This window comes from Benincasa hispida, chromosome 4 (genome assembly GCF_027475165.1).
Source record: "Benincasa hispida cultivar pf3 chromosome 4, pf3_genome.v1.1, whole genome shotgun sequence".
NCBI lineage: Eukaryota > Viridiplantae > Streptophyta > Magnoliopsida > Cucurbitales > Cucurbitaceae > Benincasa > Benincasa hispida.
This window is the reverse complement of record NC_143481.1, coordinates 4,601,240-4,628,435: the sequence shown is the minus strand read 5'-3', so window position 1 is coordinate 4,628,435 and position 27,196 is coordinate 4,601,240. Positions and strand designations below refer to the sequence as shown.

At 32.7% G+C, this 27,196-nt stretch overlaps 2 protein-coding genes across 7 annotated transcripts; one reads left to right on the top strand and one right to left on the bottom strand.

Annotated features, from left to right (window-relative positions):
* The first annotated feature begins 8,159 nt into the window (after window positions 1-8,159).
* On the top strand, window positions 8,160-14,387 carry LOC120075550 (cysteine protease RD19A-like). The gene is made up of 4 exons (XM_039029040.2): window positions 8,160-8,825; window positions 8,923-9,042; window positions 12,947-13,193; window positions 13,825-14,387. The coding sequence occupies exons 1-4, from the start codon at window positions 8,349-8,351 to the stop codon at window positions 14,094-14,096; spliced, it is 1,116 nt and encodes a 371-aa protein (XP_038884968.1). The 5' UTR covers window positions 8,160-8,348; the 3' UTR covers window positions 14,097-14,387.
* Window positions 14,388-15,573: 1,186 nt separating this feature from the next.
* On the bottom strand, window positions 15,574-26,936 carry LOC120075549 (V-type proton ATPase subunit a2-like). Of its 6 annotated transcripts, none has more exons than XR_016529179.1 (19): window positions 26,527-26,936; window positions 25,615-25,659; window positions 24,218-24,340; window positions 24,032-24,139; window positions 23,721-23,831; window positions 23,461-23,634; window positions 23,105-23,242; window positions 22,164-22,271; window positions 21,881-21,988; window positions 21,614-21,762; window positions 20,844-20,997; window positions 20,604-20,764; window positions 20,315-20,521; window positions 19,702-19,885; window positions 19,149-19,232; window positions 18,849-19,042; window positions 17,428-17,487; window positions 16,834-17,090; window positions 15,574-15,850 (listed from the first exon to the last, which is right to left on the bottom strand). XR_016529179.1 is itself a non-coding variant. In XM_039029037.2 (18 exons), the coding sequence occupies exons 1-18, from the start codon at window positions 26,638-26,640 to the stop codon at window positions 16,886-16,888; spliced, it is 2,427 nt and encodes an 808-aa protein (XP_038884965.1). In that variant the 5' UTR covers window positions 26,641-26,936; the 3' UTR covers window positions 16,640-16,885. The 6 variants fall into 6 exon arrangements, 2 of the variants coding, with proteins under 2 accessions (XP_038884965.1, XP_038884967.1); XR_016529180.1 differs by having other exon boundaries at window positions 15,574-15,838; XR_016529181.1 differs by having other exon boundaries at window positions 15,809-15,923.
* Window positions 26,937-27,196: the final 260 nt, after the last annotated feature.

Here is a 27,196-nt window from a genome sequence, read left to right as displayed (position 1 = left end):
TAACTGTGAGATAAAAAGGAAAAATATTTTCCTAATTTTCAAAAAGAAGTTAATTTTGATATTTCCAATCTTGGAAACTCTCACGGAGAGTTGTCAAGTAAATTGGATTTACTAAGCGACAACTTAGAGTTAGCTAAACAATCGTGGAGTATTCTTAGACGATAGACACTCAGCTAAGCAATGAGCTAAGCGATCGTATAGCTTTTGCTAGACGATTGCATAGCTTTTCCTAAACGATTGGGCATCGACCTATACGATAGGTTCTTTCATCTCCCACTTTGCTCAATCGTTTACACGATTGAGGTTCCTCCCGTTTTCTGCCTCAAACCAAGTTCACACAGAGCTCACCCTTTGGATTCTCACAGCGAGAATACCAAGGTAACCTTTTTTGTGGTGTCTTACTCAACTCGACACTTTCGAGATTCTGTGGAGGCCGTTCACGGTGTTCAGGGTGTTCGTGACCTTGGTGATCGCTTAGTTCGAGCATGCGGTGTTCGTGCAATTAGCGGTCGTGTTGGACGGACATTCGTGTGTTGTTGTGTTACTGTGATCAAGCGTCTGTAATCAAGGAACTCGAAGATGAATCTACAAAAGTGTGTTGATTCTTGTCCTTGATTTTTTTTATAACATGCTGTAGTTTATGTATTTCGCATAACTGTATATTTTCGTTTGTGATTGTAATTGTAAAATTCATTTATGATTGTAATTTGGAATGATCCTTCTGCTGCTCATGGAAATCCTCGTGTTCGATTTCCTTCAGTCTCAACACTGGTAGACGAGGTTAGTCACATACTTACCTCATACTGCATTGTTGTACTTAGCCATAACATCCCCTCATTGGACTCCCGTCCGCCTAGTTCAACAGAGTTGGCCACATGGTGCCTCATAGCTCCAACGCATGGAGTCCTCTACTTTCTCTAAGTGTTAACTTCTTTCTATTTGACCCAGTACATTGATTTCTCTAATGAACAAATAGTTTATAGTCCAACTATAAATTAATCCCTCTCAGGCCAGTGAAAGGGTGAGGCCTCAATGTTTAAGACCTTTTCCATGAAGGCTTTTACATGGGTAAATCCTTATTTCTATCGATGAATCATGTGTGGACAAAAATTTCATTTTGTTAACAAGTTGTTGCATTGGCAGAAATAGTTTTTTTTCGATGCATAATGGGTGGACAAAAATGTGATTTCTACCCATAAAAGTTGTTACAAGGGCAGAAGGCTTTTCTACTCATGTGTTTACTTGTATGGGCCTTTATGTCGATGCAACGTCAAAATGCAGGGCAGAAGCTATGCCAACGGACTTCTGCCCACACTATCTGCCCATGCAGAAAAACAAAAAAAAAAACAAGAAGAAGAAAAACGTCGACAAAGACTTTGCCCACACTTTTCTTAAGATCTGTCGACATCTTTTTGCATCAACGGAGAAAAAAATGTTGTACAAATCTTATCTACATTTGTAATATATATAAAAAGTATTATAAGGAGAAATCTTTTTAGACCAATTTTACCCTTTCAATATGACTTTTTCTTTGTCTTGCTTTGATGGTAATTTTGTCATTCACACACATACAATTTTAGTGGTCGTTTATGTGTAACTTTTCATCTCCTTATTAAAATAGGACAATAATTTTATAAACAATATAACTTAATGCTATATGTTTATAGAACATCCAAAGACCTTTCGATCTCCGACTTATTTGAGTATATATATATATATATATATATATATATTTTCTTTCCTTCTTGTTCTTACAATTTTTTACAATTCCTATTTTATCCCTATTATATCTCTTCGATAAAAATCTTCCTGATAGATACCTCATCAACCAAACCCTTTCATCATCAATTGAAACCTTTCATCAAAAGAGCCTTCTGCAACGAGACTCCATCTGACAACCACCCTATTGTACCTTTTTTAAAAAAAAATTAAGTTTTTATAGGATTTTGTTTTTGTCAGGCATAGTTCATAAGTAACCTTTTCTAAACTATAAGAGATCAAAATCGATCCATACTGCACAATAAAATCTATGCCACCATTAAAAATAACAATTCCCGATTTTTTCCCTCTCTTTTATTTTTGTTGTAACAACCCAGATTTGTACGCATACACTACAGGAAATTAAATATTGAAATTTATTGGATGATAAATATAAATACCCTAACCTTAATTTAGGAAGCAAAGAAACAATTAAAAAATTAATAATAATAATAATAAATAAACAAAAATAAAAATAAAAGAAAATTGGAAAGAACGAAGGTGGAGAGAGCGAGACTCTAATTGAATGATAAATAAATAAATAAATAAGTAAATAAAAGAAAATTGGCGAGAGCGAGAATTGCAGCGAGAAAACTGGAGAGAGCGAGATACTAAGAAGAGAGTTGCACGATCGAAGAGAGAATTAGAGAGCGAGAAACCCCAGCGAGCGAGGCTAGCGAGATTGAGGCTAGCGAGAGTAGAGAGAGCGAGATCCCTGGAGAGAGCGAGATGGAAGGAAAAATCGGAGAGAGCAAGAATTGTAGCGAGAAAGCTGGAGAGAGCGGGATTCCCAGTGAGAAAGCTGGAGAGAGCGAGATTCCTAGCGAAAAAGCTGGAGAGAGCGAAATTCTGAGAGTAGGGAGAGCGAGATTTGGACAGAGCGATATTTAGACAAAGCGAAAGTGGACAGAGCAAATTCCTAGCGAGAAAACTGGAGAGAACGAGATTCTGAGAGAAGAGTAAGCGAGATTTGGATAGAAGCGCGAATTATGTGTTGAATTTGGCCACGATATTATAGATTATACATAGAAAAACCCTAAAATTGAATACAAACAAAGAATGATGACGTAAGGTCAAACGTTAGCCAAGATTAGGTGTCTTATTGAGAGAAATCCTTAACCCTAAGTAATTTTAAAGAAGCCACCTATACGATGATTTGTCACACTGAAAAGAGCTGAAAACTACTATAAATAGGACCTTTTGCCGAAGATTTAACCCATTCTCAAACAAATCTCAGTAACAAAGAATCGTGTGAAAGAGTAAGTGTGAGTGAGGAAGTTCTGTGAGATTAAAAAAGAAGAGCTCGGGTAAGGTGCTGCCTAAATTTCTTCCTAAATTTTCTTCTAGTTTAAAAAAGGAAAGCTCTACTGATCAAATCATAAAGAAAAAAAATAAGGAATAACTAGATCACTGTAAGTAGTTTATCTCACCCTCTCTTTAAGTGTTCTATGGTAGTGTACCTTTATTATGTTGCATGGTTATGTTAATTGTTATATTGCATTACATGTTTAGAACACGTTTTTCTACAAGGGACCCCATGCATTATGTTTGTTCACGATTACGTTAAAATCAAGTTTTAATTAGGTGTAAGTTATACTTCCAATCTAATCTTAAGTTTATGTTAATGGTTGATGTTGGATGTGATTCTGGCCCTACTGACTGCATGACCCCTAATCATCAGATGGGTTAGTTTCCGCTTAAGTCCTCATCTTCCTATCAGGGCGGAGAAATTTATACTTCCAGGGCTGGCAGGGTATGTATGTTGCACCACTCAAGGCTTAATCTTACGTTATGTTTGTGGTAGGGACTAGCAGGGTATGTATGGTTGTACCCCTCTAGTCCAATATTACGTTTATGCTAATGGTTGATGTTGGATGCGACTCTGGCTCTACAGACTGCATGACCCGCTAAACATCAGATGGGTTAGTTTCCGCTTAAGTCCTCATCTTCTTATCAGGGCGGAGAAATTTATTCTTCCAGGGCTAACAGGGCATGTATGATTGCACCCCCCCAGGCCTAATCTTACGTTATGTTTATGCTAGGACTAGCAGGGTATGTATGGTTGCACCACTCTAGTCCAATATTACGTTTATGCTAATGGTTGATGTTGGATGCGACTCTGGCTCTACTGACTGCATGACCCGCTAATCATCAGATGGGTTAGTTTCCGCTTAAGTCCTCATCTTCTTATCAGGGGGAGAAATTTATTCTTCCAGGGCTAACAGGGCATGTATGATTGCACCCCCCCAGGCCTAATCTTACGTTATGTTTATGCTAGGACTAGCAGGGTATGTATGGTTGCACCCCTCTAGTCCAATATTACGTTTATGCTAATGGTTGATGTTGGATGCGACTCTGGCTCTACTGACTGCATGACCCGCTAATCATCAGATGGGTTAGTTTTCGCTTAGGTCCTCATCTTCCTATCAGGGCGGAGAGATTTATGTTGGAAGCATAACCGACCACCACATGTTATTATATATTTTCGGTCCCAACCATATGTTTTCATGACATGTTGCTTGTGATTGTGCATTTGGTCACTACCCTACGTGAGAACTACTTACTGGGTATATTATATACTCATCCTATATTTTTACAGACTTTGTAGGTAAGAACACAGCGTAGATGGCATAATTGGACGTCGCTCAAATGGCCAACCATCAAACTCACTATTATAGGCATATGCATTTTGTACCACCACGCTATTGTTTTATGGATCCTGGTGTTTTGATAAATAAACTTTTTTATATAGTTTTCTATCTAATTAATAAAATTTAGATATGTTCTTTGAAATTTTCACCAAACTCATCTCATGATAGAAAAGTCTAAGTATGCATGTCGTAGCGGTCGAATCATAATGTGTAAGGATCCGGTCGTTACATTTGTATAAAATGTTCATGATTGTGGAATTTTTACGTTGATTGATTGGTCGGATTTTATGACTTATGTTTTGCAGGTGTTGAGAGGCGACAGATCTACGATATTGTTAATGTTTTAGAAAGTATTGGAGTAAGGAATTGGTTGTCGTTTCGTTTGTTTTCAAAGATACACATTTTGTGCTTTTAGTTTAACAATTTTTATTTAGTTATAGAATTTTTGTAGAAAGGCGAAGAAATAATATGGTTATATAGGATTTTCTAGCATTCTCACAGCAAAAAGCTACAAAAAAAATGGGCTACAAGGGGATGATTTTTATATATCTGTTTTGCCCTTATATTTCTAGTAAATTCTATGTCCTCCTTTGTCTATGGAATGAGCCTTTTCAAGTGTATGTTTGATGAGCACTAATTGATGCAATTATTGCCAATGAGATGTGACTATTTGGAGGGCCATGGTTACTGTAGGATTAGTATGGCAACCTTAGAAGGGGTGAATAGTGTTAATCAATCTAATTAGAAATTTTTGCTAATGTGGGTCCAATTAAAAAAATCAATATAATATTATTAATAAGTAATTTAAACAAGAATTATATGCAAAAAAATCGAATCTAATCCAAAATAAGCAAGAAAAATTGAAACTCACACTTTTAAGCACCCTATTTAATTTTAGTAACAAGATTGTTAATGCACGTAGAAATTTAAGAATTATCAATCAAAGTAAACAAATATGAACAATAGAACGAATATTGCAATTAATTTCATGTAATAAACTATAATAACACAATAATTGCAAAACAAGTAGTATAGGGATAAAGAAATTAATACCGGAGATTTTCATAGTGGTTCGGTCAAACTCACCTATATCTACTTTTTCAAGCGCCTCTTGAGATTTTGAATAAGGATCTCATGACTCTTCCCACGGAATAGTGTCAAACCGTTACACCACTCTTTTTGCAAGTTCAAGACAAAACTCAATCATTTCCACGGATAACGATCAAACCGTTACAACCATTTTTTTTTTTCGGGATCAAGAATAACCTTCTTAGCATATTTTCTTGTCCTTTTCCAGCTTGTCATTGTTTAAACTCTCGAACTCTATATGCATTGACTACTCTTACAACCCAAGAGCATATATTCCAACACTTAGAAGATTTTTCCTTCTCTTAAACATTACAAATGTATCATTCATTAAAATATACTTAGCCTACTTTTGCATTAATGTTAATACACATTTTTAACACATAACTAAGAGAACTTAAACTTAATTAACTAGTAAAGCAAGTTCAGGGGTTTATAGAGAGGGAGAAAAAAAGGGTAACTAGTGAGACTAGACATGCAATGGTCGATGGAGATAAGCATAAGGGAGGTGGACCAGTGTTGGTTAGTGAAAGAGAGATGTTGAGGGGTAGGGGTTTGTTGAGTGCGAAGAAAAAGTTCATTTTTTTTAATCAATGTGTATATTATAGAGTATATCAACTCAGTCAAGTACATCATTATTAAGTTTATAAACAACATATCAATCAAGTGAATGAGCAGTATATTAGTCAAGGGCATCAACAATATAAAAGAGTGTATAATTATCAAGTTTATTGGTAGTATATCAGTCAAGTGCATTAAATTTATCAGTAATATAAACGAGTGAATGATTAATTTAATTTATTAATAGTTTATCAATCGAGTGCATCATTGTCAAATATATCAGTCAAGTTTTTTAAGTTTATCAACAATACAAGCAAGTGCATGATTGACAATTATTTATATATATTAATCAAGTGCAGCATTATCGAGTATATCGAGTATATTAGTCAAGTGTATCAAGTGTATATTAATAGTGTACCAAGTGTATATCAATAGTGAGGACATTTGCGACATTTTATATCTTTTATATATGGGTTGGGGCTTCGTTTCTGCCACTTTTGCAAACAACAAATATGTAGATTGTGGACCTAATAGTATACCTTGTTTTTCCCTATTCACAAGTGCCCTTGGCCCTGAATTATAAGCTTATAATTGGTAGGATTGAAAGTTTAGATCAGCTTTTATGATCGTGTCTAATAAGTTACTAAACATTTAGTTACAAAGTTTAATACACCATGAGCTTTAAAAACATCCTATAGGTTTCTGAACTTTGAATTTGGTATTAGATATATCCTTGGAATATTCTACATTTTTAAAATTAATGAGTCCATAGAAGTTTGTTTCAAGTATAGGACAATAAACTTGATATTTTGTGACAAATGGATTCATGAATTTTAAAAAATGTGTCAATGATCTACTAGACACAAAAAATTGAATACTCAAAACTTATTAGACACTAAATTGATGGTTGAGGAACTCATTCAACCATTTTTAAAGTTTATTGAGCTATTAAAAATAAATTTGAAAGTTCAATACACGTTAGTTACTTTCTTAAATTTAGGAAGTTATTAGATACAGAGACAAAAGTTTATAAACTTAATGTTCAAAAATAAAAATTAAAAAATGAAATGGTCATTGATTGAGGTCTTAGTTACTAAAGTTGTAACTTTAGAAAGTAGAGGAATCAATTTAAAACCAAATGTAAATCTAAGATCAGATGGAAACTATGTTTAAACTAAATTTCAATCTTGCATTCAATAGATATTTAAAATTTTAATTTGTGTATGTCTAAAACGTATTGCCCTATTAGGCATATTTTTTAAAATTCACGTAACTAGTAAACATAAAATTGAAATGGTAGGGTTCCATTAGAGATAAAGTTTAATTTTATATCGAATAGATCAACAATAAATTATTATTACTTTAAATATTTTCAATATACCAATAACATATTTGATATAAAATTGATTTATTAGATTACAAAATCAAAAGTTAGTGAGATTTATTTGACATTTTTTAAAGTTTCATAAAGACAAAAAAATAAACACAAACTTTAAAAAGTTTATAAACTAAAGTTGCAATTTTGCCCAGATTTATTTAAAGTTGTAAGACTCGAATTCATATATTAATTAACTTTTGGTTAAACGCCGTAGCACTGCAATTAGTTTATTGTTGTTTTTTTTTTTTCCCTAAAAAGGTTGTGTCTATAGGTATGATTTTATAAATTGTAAAAATATATTTTTAATGTCTTTATTACATGAAAATTATTATTTTTTAGCTAACTTCAAAGAAAAAAATATCAGTTTGAAGTTAAATTTAAATCTTATAAAAATACATAGACTTGAACAATTATAAAGATCAAAACAAAAACTAAAATATGGACAAAAATAGTATTTTGTTAATTTGTTCAAATACTAATTAATTGTTAGAAAATAAAATGCTTAAAAAAATAGAAACTAAATAACTAAAATAAATTAAAATATTTAAGTAAACATTTATTTTTATGCACCCACCAAATTATCCAATAATAATATGTGTAAATTCTTTTTAAAAAAATATTTTAATGGTTTGTTATGTGAGTGATGAGATGAGAATATTTAAAAATAGGCTTTGCATCCAAATATTACATAAATAAATCTAAAAACAGAATGCTACTTTTAACCTACATAACCGTCGCTGAACATTGCCGTCACGTCACAGTTTTTTCCACTCTCACGGAAGTGAGCCAATACGAAACGGAAACGTGGCAGCACCGTTGCCGTTCACACCAGCGCGATATTTCTCCATTTATTTGTACTCGATACATAAAGCCCAAAAATATCTCATAGCTCCGTTCCCTCTCTTACAGTCCCAATGGATCGCCTCGCTGTATTCGCTCTCTTCTTTACTATTCTACTATCCGCGACGGTAACCTACGGTGTATCGTCCGATCAAATCAACGGCGCCCAAAGCGACGACGAAGATCTTCTGATTCGTCAAGTCGTCTCTGGTGCCGATGATCGTCGCTTAACCGCCGAACAACACTTCCAGAACTTCAAACTCAAGTTTGGAAAGACATACGCCACTGATGAGGAGCACGATTACAGGTTCCGTATCTTTAAGGCTAACCTCCGCAAAGCCAAGCGCCACCAGAAGCTCGATCCCGACGCTGTCCATGGCGTCACTCGGTTTTCCGATCTCACCGAGTCTGAGTTCCGTACAAATTTCGTCGGATTGAATCGGCTCCGTCTTCCTGCCGATGCTCAGAAGGCTCCGATCCTTCCTACCGACGACCTAGCCCCCGATTTCGATTGGCGCGACCAAGGTGCTGTCACGCCGGTCAAAGATCAGGTATGAGTTATTTCGGAACGAACTTCTTCAAGCCTGTAGAGTATTTGATTCTATTTCTTATTTTCTGATAGATGTGTTTGTGTCCTGAATCTGCTAGGGTTCCTGTGGCTCGTGCTGGTCTTTTAGCGCCGTTGGAGCGGTGGAGGGAGCTAATTTCTTGTCAACTGGAAAGCTTGTTAGTCTGAGTGAGCAACAGCTTGTGGATTGTGATCATGAGGTTCGTTCCATTCCTTCCCTGCCTCGGATTTATTGCCTTTTGTCTCTATTCGCAGTTGTTAATCTGATCTTCTCTCTCCTTAACCTGCTACTGAAAAAGTCAATTCAGATAAAATAAAATTGAGGTTCGGTTTATATATCTGTAGCTTTTGGAAACTATGCTTTGTTTGCTCTTTTCTAATATACTGTTTTCTTCTCTTTTTCAAATCATTTTCATCCTATTCAAAATCACTTTAAAACATTACCAACAATTCAAAACTTATTTAATATTTGAGTTTCGTTTTCCATTTGCAATCAAAATTAATTTCAAATGGTTACAAAAATAGGATCCCAAGTAATTTTATATGGTAAGAGTGGTTTAACTCAACTATGTCCTTAAATTTACTGTTGAAAATTGACTAGACTTCAAAAGTTATTTGAAAAAGAAAAAGTGAAGAAAAATAGTTATAAATTTGATTGCTCCGAAAAAAGAGAATGTGTGCAGAACAGTGATATATAAATTTTAATTTGTTTTTTTTTTTCCTCACTAAGCACAGCGTGAAGCACCTATCGATTCAGGTCATGTTGAAATTTTTTTGTTGCTTTTCTAAACTAAATAATGATTTCTTACACTTTTTTTTTATAAAGTTTTTCTACATCTGTTTCAGTTTATTTCTAGTGGATAAAAAATGTTAATTGAGTTCAATTATTTGTTGAAGTACAAAAGAATTCAGGGAAATTTTTGTTCATAACTTTATGAATCATGTATAGTGAGAAATACATTCATATATTGGTAAAGAATTTATCATGTGACAAACTATTATGTGATGTGGATGTCTGAATTGAATTTATCATGTGCTTTCTTTTTTTCATTTAAAAGCTTAATTGGAGTACTTTTTTGTTGTCTTATGTTTTCTAAAATTAATCTTGAAATTTTTACTAAATATAAAATATATACTAAAAAGTTGTTCCTTTTAACATTTGAAATTCAATTAAAATTGAAAGAAAAACGTGAATTTGAATTGCATAAAAATAAATTAGTTATAAACTAACTTTAGTTTAAAAAACATTTAGGATGAAGGAAATGTTTTGGAACACAATTTGGTTTAATTAATTAAAGCCACCTTTTATATATGTGTATAAATATATGTACATATGTTATGTGAGAGTGGAGATTAGCACTTTAAATTAAGATAAATCTCTTGATTGAGAGTATGCCTAAAATAATCCAGTTATACTTATTTTGGTTTGTCAAATCTACTCCGGGAGCGTTTAGAACAAAGAATTGATTATTATAAGCTTACAATATTATAGTTGGATTATAATAGTTTGTGTTTATGTATAGATTATTTTAGTTTGAGTTATAATAATATATTTTGAGGTGTAATCTATTTTAGTTTGAGAAGGAAATGGTAAACACTGTAGCAAATAATAAAAAAAAATGATGAATGTAAAATAGTAAAAACTGTATCAAATAATAAATACGGTAGCAAATAGGAGTTCTAAAATAGTATTGATTGTAGCTAATTGGGGTTTTGAAATAGTATTTACTATAGCGAGGTGGTTATATTATAGTTTTAAGATAGTATTTGCTTCAAACGCTCCCTAAACCTTTTCATGAATTGCAAGAAAATGATGAAAATTACTTCAAATATAGTGATAAAGTTGGTGAAATTAGTCGAACCGACAAATATTTAAATAAATGATTTAATTCAAATTGGTTGGTCAAAACAAATTTAATGTGAATCAATCAATAGTCATGTAGATAGATCCTATAGAAACACCCCTTTTATGTCCCATTTGATAATCAATTTATTTTTTACTTTTGTTTCTTCAAATTAAGTCTATAGATATTATTTTTACTTCCCACTTTCTTTCTTTGCTATCTACTTTTTACTCATGGTTTAAAAAACCAATCCAAAATTTGAAAAATAAAAAAAATAGTTTTCAAATTTTGGCTTGATCTTTTAAACTATTGGCAAAAAAATAGATAACAAAGTATGAAAGTTGAAGGTGGAAATAGTATTTATAAGTTTAATTTGCAAAAACAAAAGCAAAAAACCAAATGGTTACTGAACGAGGTGGAAAATCCCCGAATACATGGAGAATGGGGGAGGGAGTGGGGATTTTTTTTTCGTTTGCAATTCGCGGCCTGGGACAAGAATATATTTCCCGACCCCGACCCACCCCAACTTTTATATATAAATTATAAATTTATAATATATATATATATATATTAATATTGTAGACTTTGGTAGGATAATTATGGTGGTTTTAATTATTTAAGTTTAAAACTTTTATTACTTTAATTCCTTAGATGTTGTAATATTTAAAATAGGAGGTTCTAATCGTTGAATTTTAATTTATAAAAATTATGAGAACTTGACATTTTAATTATATCTTTTTAAATTGAATGTGTATTATTGTTTTTCACCAAAATTGATAATATTTTATTTAAATGAAAGTTGTATTATGTTCGAGGAATTGTTAAAAATATATATTTGATTGAAATAAAAAAATTGTTAGAAAAAGTGAGGCAAATTTTTTGGGATCCGATCCCCACAAAATCCCATGGGGAATCTCCACCCCCATTCCCGCAGGGAAATTCACGGAGACGGGAATGGAATAGGGATACAGGGATGGGGAGGGCTTCCCCGTCCCAAACAAGTAGTAAAAACTAGATTTCTTGGAAATATAAAGATTAAAATTGAGCATTTAAAAGTGTAGAGACTAAAATTTATGCAAACTTTAAAGTATCGAGACTAAAGTAATATTTTAACATTTTTAATATTTCTTTTATTTACGAAAATACTTCCATGTTCATTGAATAGTTTGAGATGAACGACAAATCGTTTTTATTTTTATTTTATTGGAAAAGGTCTATTCTCTTCCCCATTCAATCTCGAATAATTTTTTGAAAATGGTTATTATTGTTTTTAAGAAAAATTCTATGCTCTCTTCTCCTCTCCTCTCAAGAAATAATTCAGCGAGTCCGGGTAGTTTTCACCATGAGATGTAAAGAAAAAACGTAGATTGAATTTATATCTTAGGATTATAATAAGGCATCAGATTATTAAATCTATATCCCAGTATTATGAGGCAGCTATATTTTAGTCACTTCATTGAATTTTTTTTTTCACTCATCTTGGAAAAATGTAACGGCTGAACCAATAAATTTATGCATGGTCATAGCTAAATTTCTTGAACCTTAGAAATTAGGAACACGAATATCAAAACGTTTGGTTCATCATTTGCATTCCATGAACCCCACAAATTAGCTTAGGATCCATTGAGAATATTAACAACTATTCAAATAAAAGTAGTTATATTTAACAATATTTTCGTTTATGTCAATAAGAACTTAAGTTGATTTATGACATAGCGTAGTCGAATACCCTTTTAAAAGACAAAATTAAGACCTTATTTGATAATCATCAATTGGTTTTTTGTTTTTTTGTTTTGAAATTTTAGTCTACTACCCCTTTCACCTCTAAATTTGTTGTCTTATCATCTATTTTTTATCCATGTTTTCAAAAATAAAACCAAAACTAAAAAGTTTTTAAGAATTTTTTGTTTTTAAAATTTTGACAAGAATTCAACTCATATACTTAATAAATATTCAAATCAACGTAAGAAAATAAGAAAATTTTGGATAAATTTTAAAAAACCAAAAACAAAAAACAAAATGATTACGAAACTGAATTTTAAGTTTTTAAAACGAAGGATATTCAATCTCGAATTTCTTGAAAATTAGCCACAACCGATTACACACAAAACACATTTTGATGGATCATGTTATGATATTGCTTGAAGCTCATCGATTAATCATCTGAATAATTTATTTATTTAACCATCTCAAAGATGACAATTAATATGAGTGTGATAAATGAAAATTTGATTTTTTTTTTTGAAATATAAATTTGCAGTGTGATCCCGAGGAAGCTGGTGCATGCGACGCAGGGTGCGGTGGGGGACTAATGAACTCAGCTTTTCAGTACATTTTGAAAGCAGGTGGATTAGAGAAAGAGGAGGACTATCCTTATACTGGCACGGACCGTGGCCCTTGCAAATTCCAAAATTCCAAAGTTGCTGCCTCTGTAGCCAACTTCAGTGTCATTTCTAATGATGCCGACCAAATTGCAGCAAACTTGGTCAAGAATGGCCCTTTAGCAAGTAATCTAATTCTTCCCCCATTTATTCTTCATCACTTTTTAAATGTCATAATATCATTTCTCACGGTTGAATTGCATCGAAGAAATCTAGAGACTTCACACTCTTTATAAGATAAATGGATTTTGAGATGAAACTTTATGCTATCTAATACTCACAATCTGATTTTAAAACCCGTTGAAGCTATGAGCTTTTTCGACCATGTTGGCCTCGTTTATAATACTCTCTTTTTTTAGAATTGTACTTGTTTTCTCATCATTTTTTTACAATTGTTTTTTATCTTGCCTAAGGAAATTCATTTGTCTGAAAATGAAAACAAGATAAACATAGGTTGAAAATGAAAACAAGGAAATTGTTTTTAAAGTTTTTGAAAACATAGGTTGGATTTTTAAAAATATCTCTAAAGCATAATAGAAAATAAAGCGAATAAACTCATAGGTGAAACCTAAGAAGCACATACATTTTAGTTTGGTTTCCATAACTATATCCAACCTTTAGGACATTCCATCACTTGTTTGACACATTGAATACTTGTCACCATGGATATGTAGCTTTACATTCTACGGATAATTATCAAACAAGACTTTCATGGTTAGTTTTCTAACATTCGATCTTTTGCCTATTCTCCCTGCAGTTGGAATCAATGCAGTTTTCATGCAAACATACATAAAGGGAGTTTCATGCCCATACATATGCTCCAAACGAAATCTAGATCATGGAGTTCTGCTTGTAGGATACGGATCTGCAGGCTTTGCTCCGATACGGTTCAAGGAAAAGCCCTATTGGATAATAAAAAACTCGTGGGGCCAAAACTGGGGAGAAAATGGCTACTACTTAATTTGCAAGGGAAGGAATATCTGTGGATCCGAGTCGATGGTCTCGTCCGTGGCTGCTACCCCAAACTGAGCCATCGTTTGCACCATTATATTAAGGTAACTTACTGTGGCTCTGTAAATATGTTTATATTCTGGGGAATGGTTTATTACACAAAGCACTATGGAACTTGTTCATTCTCTTGCCTGATAGTTATTGTTGTATAATTTGTATGTTGAAATAATGTTGCACTCTGTAGCGCCTTTAGATTCTAAAAATGCACCCAGACGTTCTTATACTGTGTGATTACTATGTATGTTTATGTAGTAGATCTAGCTTTTGCTTTCAAGAATAAATAATGAAAAGATAGTCTTCATTTGATAATCATTTAGGCCTCATTTGAAAACCATTTCTTTTCTAGGTTTTTCAGTTTTCAAATTTGTCTGTTATTTTCTAATTTAATGATATATTTGAATTTTTAGTTAAAAAAACTAAATTAAAAAATTCATATTTTAGAATGGGTGATTTCCAAATATAATAATATGAGTTAACTTATTTATAAATATTAACACTAATATTTCTTTCTAGTTTTGTCATTTAAAACAATTGTCTTTATAAAAATCTATATTTTTTAAGTTTTAAAAATAGAAAACAAACAACTAAAAAGTTATTAATCCACTCTCAAATGATGTAGTTTTAAATTGGTAAGAATTTAGTTCCATGTAAATTTTGATAAGATTTTTCTATTTTTTAATACAATAATTACTAGGAGATAGATGCCTTAAATATATTTATGAACTAAATAGACATATAATAATAGTAAAACAATACTTGAACAACTCTAGATTATTGAATGGGTAAATTGCAAGTGTGATCCTATAATTTAGAGAAAGTAAATATTTATCCCTATAGTTTGATAACACCCTCATAAAGAGCCTTAAAAACTATTTATGATGGTGTTATCAAATTGTAGGGATCATTTACGAGGTTTTTGCTCAGTTTATTGGAGTTTATTTGTTTCATAGGTTTTGTCATGAGATTTAAGACAAACATTTAGTATCATTGTTTGTTTCACATAATCACTTTTTAAAATCTAGAATATTATTATCCAAAGAATTTTAAAATTCATAGCCCAGGTTTTCTTTAAATATAAATCTAATTATTTAGACTTAATGAATTTTAATTAATATATTTACAATGAATATTTTATATCATCTTAACTAGTTTCATTATTAATTATTAATATTCCATAAGGACGAAATTTGTAATCTAACTTTATTAAACCCTCCAACATAATTAATAATCCTTAAACTGTAGAATTAGTTCTAATTACACCTACGAGGACCAATCATTAATGGAAGGGTAGCAATCCCAACTCGACGGCCATCTTTTTTTTTCTTCTTGATTCGAAAGCAATTTACAAATTGAGAAATCACATTAATTTTGTAGGTAAATCAAATTTATCCCAACTTAAAAGCCCTTACATTCATTTTGGAATCTTAAACTACAAGGGGCAATGGTTCTAACCAAAGACGTTAAAAAAAGAGGTATATGTATTAACCACTAAGCTATATTCAAACTAACCATGGAAATTTGAATTAAAACATCTTTTTAAGTAATTGTCATTTACATGTGTATTGTATTTAAACATTCATGTGTGTGTCTGTGTGGCGACAAACACTTCAGGTATATGAAAAGGTAATAATATCAACAAAAATTGTAAGTTATTTGGAAACCAGTTGCAATATGCAACGGTGGAATAATTGAATGAGTTTTAGGAACTAACCTCTTATTTTTTCCGTTGGGAGTTGAGTTGATGGCCAAAGCTATGATGTCTGTCATTCATCCTCCTCCCGGAGCAACGAAAACGAGAAAGGGGAAAATTTGTGATTATTGAATGGGTAAATTGCAAGTGTGATCCTATAATTTAGAGAAAGTAAATATTTATCCCTATAGTTTGATAACACCCTCATAAAGAGCCTTAAAAACTATTTATGATGGTGTTATCAAATTGTAGGGATCATTTACGAGGTTTTTGCTCAGTTTATTGGAGTTTATTTGTTTCATAGGTTTTGTCATGAGATTTAAGACAAACATTTAGTATCATTGTTTGTTTCACATAATCACTTTTTAAAATCTAGAATATTATTATCCAAAGAATTTTAAAATTCATAGCCCAGGTTTTCTTTAAATATAAATCTAATTATTTAGACTTAATGAATTTTAATTAATATATTTACAATGAATATTTTATATCATCTTAACTAGTTTCATTATTAATTATTAATATTCCATAAGGACGAAATTTGTAATCTAACTTTATTAAACCCTCCAACATAATTAATAATCCTTAAACTGTAGAATTAGTTCTAATTACACCTACGAGGACCAATCATTAATGGAAGGGTAGCAATCCCAACTCGACGGCCATCTTTTTTTTTCTTCTTGATTCGAAAGCAATTTACAAATTGAGAAATCACATTAATTTTGTAGGTAAATCAAATTTATCCTAACTTAAAAGCCCTTACATTCATTTTGGAATCTTAAACTACAAGGGGCAATGGTTCTAACCAAAGACGTTAAAAAAAGAGGTATATGTATTAACCACTAAGCTATATTCAAACTAACCATGGAAATTTGAATTAAAACATCTTTTTAAGTAATTGTCATTTACATGTGTATTGTATTTAAACATTCATGTGTGTGTCTGTGTGGCGACAAACACTTCAGGTATATGAAAAGGTAATAATATCAACAAAAATTGTAAGTTATTTGGAAACCAGTTGCAATATGCAACGGTGGAATAATTGAATGAGTTTTAGGAACTAACCTCTTATTTTTTCCGTTGGGAGTTGAGTTGATGGCCAAAGCTATGATGTCTGTCATTCATCCTCCTCCCGGAGCAACGAAAACGAGAAAGGGGAAAATTTGAATCCATCTCCTGCATAGAATTTGTTCTGAAACTCCACCCAGTGGAGCCTCAAGGCGTGTAGGAATGCACTTAGAGTTTCCATAACTAGTAAAACTCCGACAGTTGCACAGACGAAAACGGCTATTCCTAATATTCGGATGATCAAACTATTGAACCTGCAGATGTTAAGAAGTATATGATCATCACATTATCCTTCGATGGAAAATTTTCACCAATAGAAAAAATGTCAAACTATTTATAAAAATAGCAAAAAAAAATACTGATAGACATTGATAGATTTTTATCAACGTTTATCAACGATAAACTTCTATCAGCCTTTATCAAAGAAAATTAAAATTTTGCTATTTTGTGTAAATAGTTTGCCTTATTTTTCTATTTTTGAAAATTTCCCTTCCTCAATTGTAATTTTTTTTCTTTTTTTTTTCTTTTCTTTCTTTCTTTTTTTTTTTGTCAAAAAATAGGGAGAACAAAAGGTGTGGCAACAGAACTAACCCCCAAGCTAGGAGTAGAACCTTGTCGTAAAATACACTCGACAACTCCGAATGCGCTAGACTGAATGAAAGAAAAAATGCAAAATAAGTAGCTAACTAAGTCTTTTTTCCCCATTATCTGTGAGAAACCGCAGTTTTAGGGAGAGAAATGTGATAGAACCCGAGTATATTAGAAGATAAACAATAACAAAAATACAAGATAAACTAAGTGTTCGAGGTACTCGGACCCGTCCAATCCTGAGATAACACTCAAGCCCTAATTCACTCTTGCCTATCCTCCTCTATTCCTCTCCCCCTCTTTATAACCAACTTTCCAAACAAACTACTAAACTAATTACAAATATGCACTTAATGCCCTAATAACCCCCTAATACCGTTCCCATCAAAATGAAAGAATATAATACATAGAAACTAATGAAAGAAACAGCCATAGTTTAACGATAAATGATCGCAGAATCAAAAGTTAAGCGTGTCTCGACTAAAAAGCTTATAAATGATAGCTAGAAACATAGAAATTTGGACCTGAAGAACTCCCTTGAATATTCATATAATAAGAGTAAGGGTACATTGCTACAAATCATACTTTTCTATCTTATTTAGTTTTCAATTCACTCCTATGTTTGAAAATAGTTTCAAACAACCCTTAACTAGCAAAATCTAAAAATTATCAACTCTGTTAGAATTTTAGCTCTAATAGGCTTGATACTCAGATTTATTTTTCACTTGATGTGGATACCACTTCCATTAAAGCTAATTAACTTAAGGGTATGATCCTTACATTCGCAAACTACATGAATGTTTAAAGCCATTTAAAACATAGCGGGCATAATTTGTCATAGAGGTAAAACACAACAGCGTAATTTGTATTCATCATCTCTTTAAGCCAAGAACAATTGAGATTTGAATTCCTTTCTAAATATTTACGTCTACAAATCTGACATTTCTATAGTGACATAAACTAACATTTAAGATACTAAGCTAAGATCCCATTTGGTAATTATTTGGTTTTTGCTAAGACCTTATTTCATAACTATTTGGTTTTTGAAAATTAAGCCTAAAAACATTACTTCTGCTTATAAGTTCCTTAGTTTAATTATTCAATTTCTACAAATGTTTTAAAAAACCAAGCGTTTTTTTTTCTAAATGCAGTTTTCTAAAGTTTGTACTGTTTTTAGAATTTGACTAAAAATTCAAATATTTCTTCAAGCAATATGAAAATCATAATATGGAATTTAAGAAACAACTAACATAAATTCCAAAGACAGAAAATTTGGTAGTTTTTAATTTCAGGTAGTAGATCTAAGTGGTTGTCTGGTAAAGACCAACCAGCTAAGGAGATTGACAGAATCCTATAAACTTTAATGCATCTAAATGTAGCATTTAGGGTAAACGAATGATAAAATGTTTTTTTTTTTTTTTTACCTGAGGGCCCATAGACGAAGATAAGATGCCGTGTTAGAGACTGCACCAAGAACAAACTCTATGGTATGTATAAGTTGGTGTACAAAAACCTCACTGAACTCAAACTCCTCATGGCCGTGAGAACCGTGGTGTTGTTCCATTTCTTGATTGTCATCTGTGCTCTGAAGTACGGAGTAGGATTGACCTTGGTGCCTCTGGAAAAGATGAGATCAGAAATTGGCATGAATGACAAGGAAAAGTACAATTACATAAAATAGAGAAGTTACTACAAGAGACTAGAAAAAATATAACATCACATACTTCTTCATTTTGTTTCTTCAAAAGAAAAGGTTTGGGAAATAACATCCATGGAACGGCAGTGAGGGCAGACAGAAGTAGCAGAAGCTGGTAGGGTAAAAATTTAGTTATTTAGAGCTGATTCCGGTTCAGTACTACAAAATTGGTTAAAAAACGTTTTTGGTCCCTATATTTTGAAGTTTGTCCAGTTTTAGTTCTTATACTTATAATTGTCCAATTTTAGTCCTTGTACTTTAATAAATTTTAAATTTAGTCCCCATTGCTAGTTTAGCGTTGATTTAAAAAAATATAAATAAATAAATAAAACTTTTGCTTTATAGTAGCACTATACTATACATTTTGAAAATATTTTCACATATTTGTATTTCCTTCCATGAAAATTATTATTATTATTTAACTAATTTTGGAGTAAATTTAAGATTTATAGAAAGTATAAGGATTAAAATTGGATAATTGAAAATATAGAGACTAAAATTGAACAAACCTCAAAACATGGAGACCAAAATGGTATTTTAACCTACGATTTTTTTTTAAAGGGCATTAAAACATCAAGAACCTGAAGGAACTTCTGTCCTGGGAAAAGCTGATTTTCACCTAAATCATCAGTAGGGCTCAAGAACATATATATCATGACGTGATACAGATCAGCTTGAGATCCAGAGTACCATTTTACAATTATGAGAAGTGAGAGGTAACCAAATAAGCTGTTCAAGAATATCATCTGTGGAACAAATTGGTACCTGAAATAATGAAAAAATACTTACAATTGTTAGAATAAAGAAAACGGAATCTTCTCACTTGAAATAGAAGACCGGATTCTTGTATTAATATATTATAAATATGGAAAAGGAAAACAGGTAGTTCTTAAGATACAGTATTCATGATGTGATTATGTTTCGGGAGGTGATTCATCACAACTAACTCATTACAGAAACTCTTTTATGTTTCATTTATTGAAGAGCCATAATTGACTGATTTGTTAAAAATGTTTTTAAAAATCTCATTATTGACTATATTACATCTGATGCAAGAATCCACCATCCAGAGGATTCAATATCTAGAGAATTTCCAAACAGTTAATCACACAGAAAGAGTGGCAACTAATTAACAGTTCAATAGAGAAATGGATTTACTGATTGATACAATGGATCCATTTTAATGCAACTCACCAGATGTTAATGTTTTCTCCAAAGAATTTTGCGTTGAAGTAGCTCAGTATAATTCCTAGATTCATTTGGGCTACTCCCAGTAGGATAGACATCTTCATCTTCAAAGAGTTGAGAAAAGGTAACTCACTTCGTGTGCCATGCCACTTCGGATCCACACCAAATGGATATGTATCATGAACCTTTATCAAACCAATGGTAGTAGCATCTCTGAAAAACGAGGGATGCAAATCACTTGCACGGAGGAAAATAGCTCAAAAGGAGTTGATTAACATTGTTTAGTAATTAGTACCTGCATGAAGAATCACGACAACCGTATGCAGAAGGCCCAAACAGTTCAAATGGGACAGAAAAGAATTCATTGTAAATCAGTCCTGTGTAGATCGAAAAAAGTGCCATCATCATGATGACATAACGACCCCCAAAAGTCATTTCAATGATATCTCCGAGTTTCTGTCGTTAACAGTGTCAAATAAGCTTATATTGGCAGACAAAGGACAAGAAATTCACACTACAAGACATTCACAATTACCTGGCTGGAAAATTTCTTCTCCCTTATTATAAAATATAATGTTGCCAGCAACAAGCATATTCCATGGCCCCAATCACCAAACATTACAGCAAATAGGAAAGGGAATGTGACAATAGTGTAGACTCCAGGATTTGCTTCCTGATACTTAGCAACCCTGCAATTCACTATTTACCTTAGGCATCTGCACAATAAATACAATTGGAGATATAAAACAAATGAAAGAACTAAATCGACCAAATCTAACAAGTATATTAGGTAGATCTCCAGGACAAAAGGATGTACTCTTTCTGCCAGTTCACATGGATAACTTAAAGCAAAATAATTTAAACATTCAGCATGGCAACATTTTCTGCACTGCAGACAAACACAATTTGAGAAATTTCATTTAGTACAACTAAAATGGTAAAAACCACTGATATCAAATCACTCCACTTGGAATAAGTGGTACTTTTTTCATAGGCATAGTATAGGCAACGGTTAAACTTTATCCTTTTCACTCCTGACTCAACTGGGTACTCAAAAGTCAAAACTATACAGGCAAATGTGCTCAGGACCTTTTACATCCCTTCCATTCCAATTTATCAAACTAAATAAATGACTGCAATCTCTTGTTCTCTGGACCGAAGGAATTATTGGAAATATTTCTAACATCCTTGTGGCCTTTGTTTACCCAAACTCTTGTATAATTCATTTGCCTCATTAAAGATAAAGTATGCAATCAGACTCCTGACAGAATAAAAAGACAACAGAACTCAATTGAAAAAACTCACCCATATGCATCCACGATTTCTTGAAACGAAGAGGTAAATTTGTTTGTGCGGAAAAATGTTGGTGGTGCTTCCTTTGTATGCAAAACATGAAAGATTGCCTCGATTTGTGATTTGCTGTCAAGGGTTGCCCTCTGCATCACACTTTGAATCTGCCAGGAATCGGCCAAGTTAACTAAAAGGCATCTCAAATACATGTTGCTTGCATCTTCTACCATAATGATTTAGAAGAGCATGTTGATTCCAGAAATTAAGACACGGGAAACAAACCTGATTTGTTGCAAAAACAGGACACCAACCTTCGCCTACAAGGCATTTCTTTGTAACATCAACACTGAGCATATTCAAAGTGTGGTAAACAGATTTTTCCTTCTTTACCTACAAAATCCCAAAAAATCAGTAAGAATGCAGAAAGCTACAAGCATATGCACACAGGCAACGAAAATACATACATGCCCAAAATGAAAAATCAAAGTCTTGAGTAGAAAATATTATAAAAATACCACAAGGTTTTCCAAAGCTCACTAAATTTCAGGATGATATTTAAACAAACCAGAAGATTCCACAGCTCATATTGACGGCCAATCATCTGCAAGAGTTTACTTCGGTGCCGTTGCCCCATATCAATGGTAGTCTTCAATTCAGAGAGTTTTCCAGATACCTAAACTCATCACAACTTCCAACTATGATTATGTGCAACAAGAAATTAGCCATTGGATCTTTAAGTCTAGAAGTCTAATGATGCATTAAAATTCAAAATCATAATTAAAAGGCAAACATTGATATATTCTCCCCCTTTAATTTTTTTACCAGCTTATAATTATACACATTAATTCTTGAATGTGGCTTTGTTAGATGTGTAGTATTCCAAGTGGCTAGGTATCAGGTGTGACCTATGGCATATCTCACGTGGCATAAAGACTGTACCCTCGAGGCCTCGACCAATAGGTCAAAGGTTTGAAACCTCCACCCAGCATATTGTTGAACTCAAAATCAAATTACACTCAAGTGGATTTTAGACCAGATACTTCATTGTCAAAGTTGCATGTGATGCTTCACATGTAAGAATGTCTTAAAATAACTAGGATATGCTATCACATTTTACGATGAATAAAAAGAAAGTTATTCAACCTACGTCTTGACCTACAGGTTTTTCTTGCCGGACTTTCTTTTATCAAACACCAGGCTGTAGGAAGAGATGGAGAACTTTAAAGCCTCAATCCAATTTATTCCCCAAAATATCAGATGCAGCTAATGATTATAACAGATATGAACATTTAAATACGGAATTGATAACCAGAGAGAGAGAGAGCAAGAGAATAGACTGCAAAAGTTCTCAAAAGCAAATAGAATTAACAAAATACACCATCCTATCTTCAATTTTAAAACCATCCAGCCACTTCAAATTCGACCTATAACACTACCCAACCAGAGAGTGGGGTTAGAAGAGAGGGAATTATGGGGAAAAAAAAATACAGTAACAAACGTGATTACCTCTGTAATCATCTGAAATTGTTTGCCCAAGTCATCAGTGAATGGGTAACGGTTTGCACCAAAAGCTTCACATATTTTCCGAATTTTATCCTTTGCTCTCTCTCCAGAATAAAATATGACAAACACATTTTTCTCGACCTGGAATTCAGACATGAGTTTTACAACGACAAGACCTTAAAGAACAAATTGGCAACGAATTAATACAGGAACAATGGGGGGAAAAACATCGGGGGAAAAACAAATATTGGCCAAACTACATATCTGTTGACTGTAACCCAATTATAGAAAGAGAAAACAAATAGAACTCATCCTTTTGTAAAGCTGAGTTCTGTAACTAAGAGATTCTCGTTGCTAACCTTCTCCCCAGATACAGGATCAGTGACAGAACCATCAACCACAGCTTGTCTCAGATACACATTGCCCCTAGTTGAACGAAACAAAATCCTTTCAAAAGCCATTGATTTTTCTCTCGGAACTAGACCACTGATATATCCTAGTTTAACTTGTTTTGCTGTATCTGTTGTCATTTCCTACAAGACACAACAAAGTCCCAGCTACTTCTCAAAAGAGCACAAAAAATGTCCACCCAATAAATACTACGACAACAAAAATATACTTGTTCCAATAATAAGGGAGTGTCGATGGATCCTTCCCCATTTTGCTGCACTTCCTGTTCTCTTTGCTGAGCTGCAGCTATGCTTTGAGCTTGATGGAAAAACTCCCCAACCTGAAACCATACAAATAGTAATAAGCCATCTTCTACAGGCTACAAATCACAGGAATTCCAAGTTGCCAACAAATTGACAAAATTCTAGCTTTATTGATCACAGATTATAAAATGACCTCGATGTAGAAGTATGCAACATTTCTAAGGAGTAAAGACTAACAGAATTCTAGCAAATCCTTATCAATGAAAACATCCCACACCTTCTGGAGCACAAGCTTATATTCCAATAGCTCACTATAATTGTGTTGTAACTTCTCGTTGTTGTCATTTATCTCTAACAACTCTACCTCAAATTCTCTAAGTTTAACCTGCCAAGGTCAAGGAAAAGCGACTGGATTTAAATCGTTAGAGAGAGAAAAAAGAGGACTCCACATCAATCTAACTACCTCCAAATTATCCAGATCAGAATCAGGAGCCCCTATAGGATTTGATGACGGCAATAAACCAGCCTTTGTCATTTTCTCCCTGAAAAACCGTAGCTTCCGAGCCATTTCCCCACATCTTTTAATCTGCTTGGTAAAAGTAGCAAGCAAACAAACACCATCAAACCAAATGTAAGAGATCCTGTTCATAAAGACTGCATATAACTGTTGTCAGTTAAATATTAACCGTCAAAAGTCAACAAGAAATGAGGCCAAAAACAGGGATACATCGCACTTTACACTTGCTACATCAAGGTCATCATGCTCATTACATAGTGAGGGACTAAAATTTCCATTTAACCATTTAGGGGTGTAGGGAGCTAATTCAGAAAATTGATGGCATTCCTGCTACACATTTTAAAGTTCTTTAAGCCATTGAAAAATTCTCCTCAACAGATGAATGGAATGGTACTACATAAAACCTTAAATTAAACCCCCTTCAGCTTTATGCCACTATAATACATCGGTAAAACCTATTACTAACTATGGGCTGAAGTCTTATGTAGCAATTAATCTGTAAAGAAACTTATCTTATAAGATATGACACTAACAACATTTGTATGCACAAAAAAGAAAGGAAAAGCAAAAAGAAAAATGAAAATACTCAAATGTTGTGTTCACACACTACTTTCAAGCATGTTGTTGGAGAATCTATAGTACTGATTTAATATTCATAACCATTAGACCAAGCATAATATAATTGAAGTAATACTTGTCACAATAATGTTACACTCCCATGTCATTCAGTCGTACCAGCTAATAGCTGGAAATTTATCAAGATTCAAGTTCAAGCCTCTCCAACTCTGCATTCTTTAACTATAAACGCTTGCACAACCATCTAATATCTTATTTCCTAAGCAAAGGGCAGCGTAATGATGAAAGTTATAACTTACTAACTGTTTTTCATGTAATGTGTGGGAATATAAATACAGAAACATGATAAGTCCATATCTTGCTCAGGTAAGAGTAAGACAGACCACTGGGTTCCCAGTAAAGAATGGAAATATACTTTCCAAAAATTTCTATCAATGTTATACACCTCATTTTGCTTGAATACAAATCTGAAAAATTATCATGTAAGTTACTGAACCAACGACGACATCAAATTTCTTTGGTATATATCAAAGTACTAAGAGTCAAAGAAAACCTGAGTCTCCAGGCAATTCATTGTAGCTTCTTCCATATTACCAAACCCTTAATAGGCTAGTACTATACATTTACGGCAATTATGTGCTGCTACTTGTTAGGATCCGAACTTTCAATTTAGAAATAAAATCCTTATCTTAAGTAGGCTAAACAGCAAGATTTCAAGATGGAACGAAGCTTTTAGCATAGAATGGAGAAATAAATAGTAAGCACACCTGGGCAGCATACGCCCGCTGGAATGGGCTTCTAGATGCATTGAGCTAAAAAGGGAAAGTAAAATATCAGATACGACTAACAAGAATAGAAAATTGTTGAATGCAAAACAAGAAGCGAGCATCCAGACATAACGCGATGATGTGAATAACACAAATTCTCATAGACGTCTGCCAACATAGAACACACAAAATAAATCTGTATCGATTTAAGTGAAAATATATTTAACAAAATAGAATCCACTAGAGAATATTTTAATAGCTGATGTACAGTCCAAAAATTATCATCAAAATACAAAATCAAGATTAAAAATCGCTTATAGAAGTTTAGAAACCTACATCAACCTTTGCGAAGCTTAAATTCAAGTAGTAAACTCAGAAATACAATGACAATGGCGATTATAAACAAAGAAACTGAACCTAAAATGATAACCAAGAAGATCCACTAGCGTATGAAGTAAATATATTTTTTGCGTGCAAAACGAAATCCACTTATGAATTCCTAGTTGCTAAAGTATAATCCAAGAATCATCGTCAAAAGAGAAAAAAAAATAAGATTAAAAGATTTGTACAGAACTTCGGAAACCTACATTAGCGTTTACGAAAATTGAATTCAAGTAGTAAACTCAGAATCACAAAAGAAACGGAACCAATAGATCTTTTGTTCGCAAAATCAAATCAACTTTTGAATGCTTAATTGCTAAGATATAGTCCAGGAATAATCATCGATTCAAAAGAAAATCAGATAATGAAGAAAACTTCAGAAATCTACATTAGTGTTTACGAAAAATGAAAATCAAATCGCAAACAGAATTACAATGACAATGACGATTAAGAACAGAGAAACGGGACCTAACATGATAGACAAGAAAATCGAATACCAGAAGATAACATTTCCAATGCAATGTGACTCACATCGTTGAATTGGAAGAGACCGAGATCGCCGAGGTAAGAAATCATCCGGTGCGCCGATTCATTAGGAATGATCAGCTGCACTAATTGCATCGGCTCCGATCGCAGCAGATCCATGAAAAAACAATCAATATTTCCGGTTAGCGTAAAAACTCAATGCAGAGACATGGCAGTCTCGGGATAAATGTCCGGCGATGAATGTAGATCGGAAGGAAATTTTCGCAGGAAATCACGAAGTGAAATTGCAGCAAAGAATCATATAATTCGTCGTTGGCCCATTTCGCTCTCTTTCAACGGTGTTTCGACTTGCCTTCTTTGTTTTGCTCGCGCCTGTAATTTGATTTCTCAACGACTAAAATTTCTGATCCTCGCTCGCTCTTTGACCTTACCTTAAACGCACCGCTTTAGCTCACAAAATTAATTTTGATAAGAGAAATTCTTATAAATAGAAAAATCTTAAAAATATTTATAAAAAGTTCCAAAATATTTATTTTTATGTAAATATTTTTTATTATGAATTTTAGAATTTTTGTATAGATATTTTTAAATATTTTTTTATATTTAAAAATATCTTACATAATAACCACTACGAAATAATAGAAAAATCCTGGTAAATACATAGATTAAAATATTCATCATTATGTCCGTACATATAGATTAGAGGAAGAAAGAA

What these genes read in the sequence shown, in the direction of transcription:
- LOC120075550 (XM_039029040.2), top strand. Translation starts at nt 8,349, where the DNA reads ATGGATCGCCTCGCTGTATTCGCTCTCTTCTTTACTATTCTACTATCC. An exon ending in TCACGCCGGTCAAAGATCAG is followed by an intron (nt 8,826 to 8,922) that starts GTATGAGTTATT and finishes TGAATCTGCTAG; the next exon opens with GGTTCCTGTGGCTCGTGCTG. An exon ending in CAAGAATGGCCCTTTAGCAA is followed by an intron (nt 13,194 to 13,824) that starts GTAATCTAATTC and finishes TTCTCCCTGCAG; the next exon opens with TTGGAATCAATGCAGTTTTC.
- LOC120075549 (XM_039029037.2), bottom strand. Translation starts at nt 26,640, where the DNA reads ATGGATCTGCTGCGATCGGAGCCGATGCAATTAGTGCAGCTGATCATT. An exon ending in CTCCCTTATTATTGGAACAA is followed by an intron (nt 23,635 to 23,720) that starts GTATATTTTTGT and finishes TGTGTCTTGTAG; the next exon opens with GAAATGACAACAGATACAGC. An exon ending in CTTCGTCTATGGGCCCTCAG is followed by an intron (nt 17,488 to 18,848) that starts GTAAAAAAAAAA and finishes TCTTTCATTCAG; the next exon opens with TCTAGCGCATTCGGAGTTGT.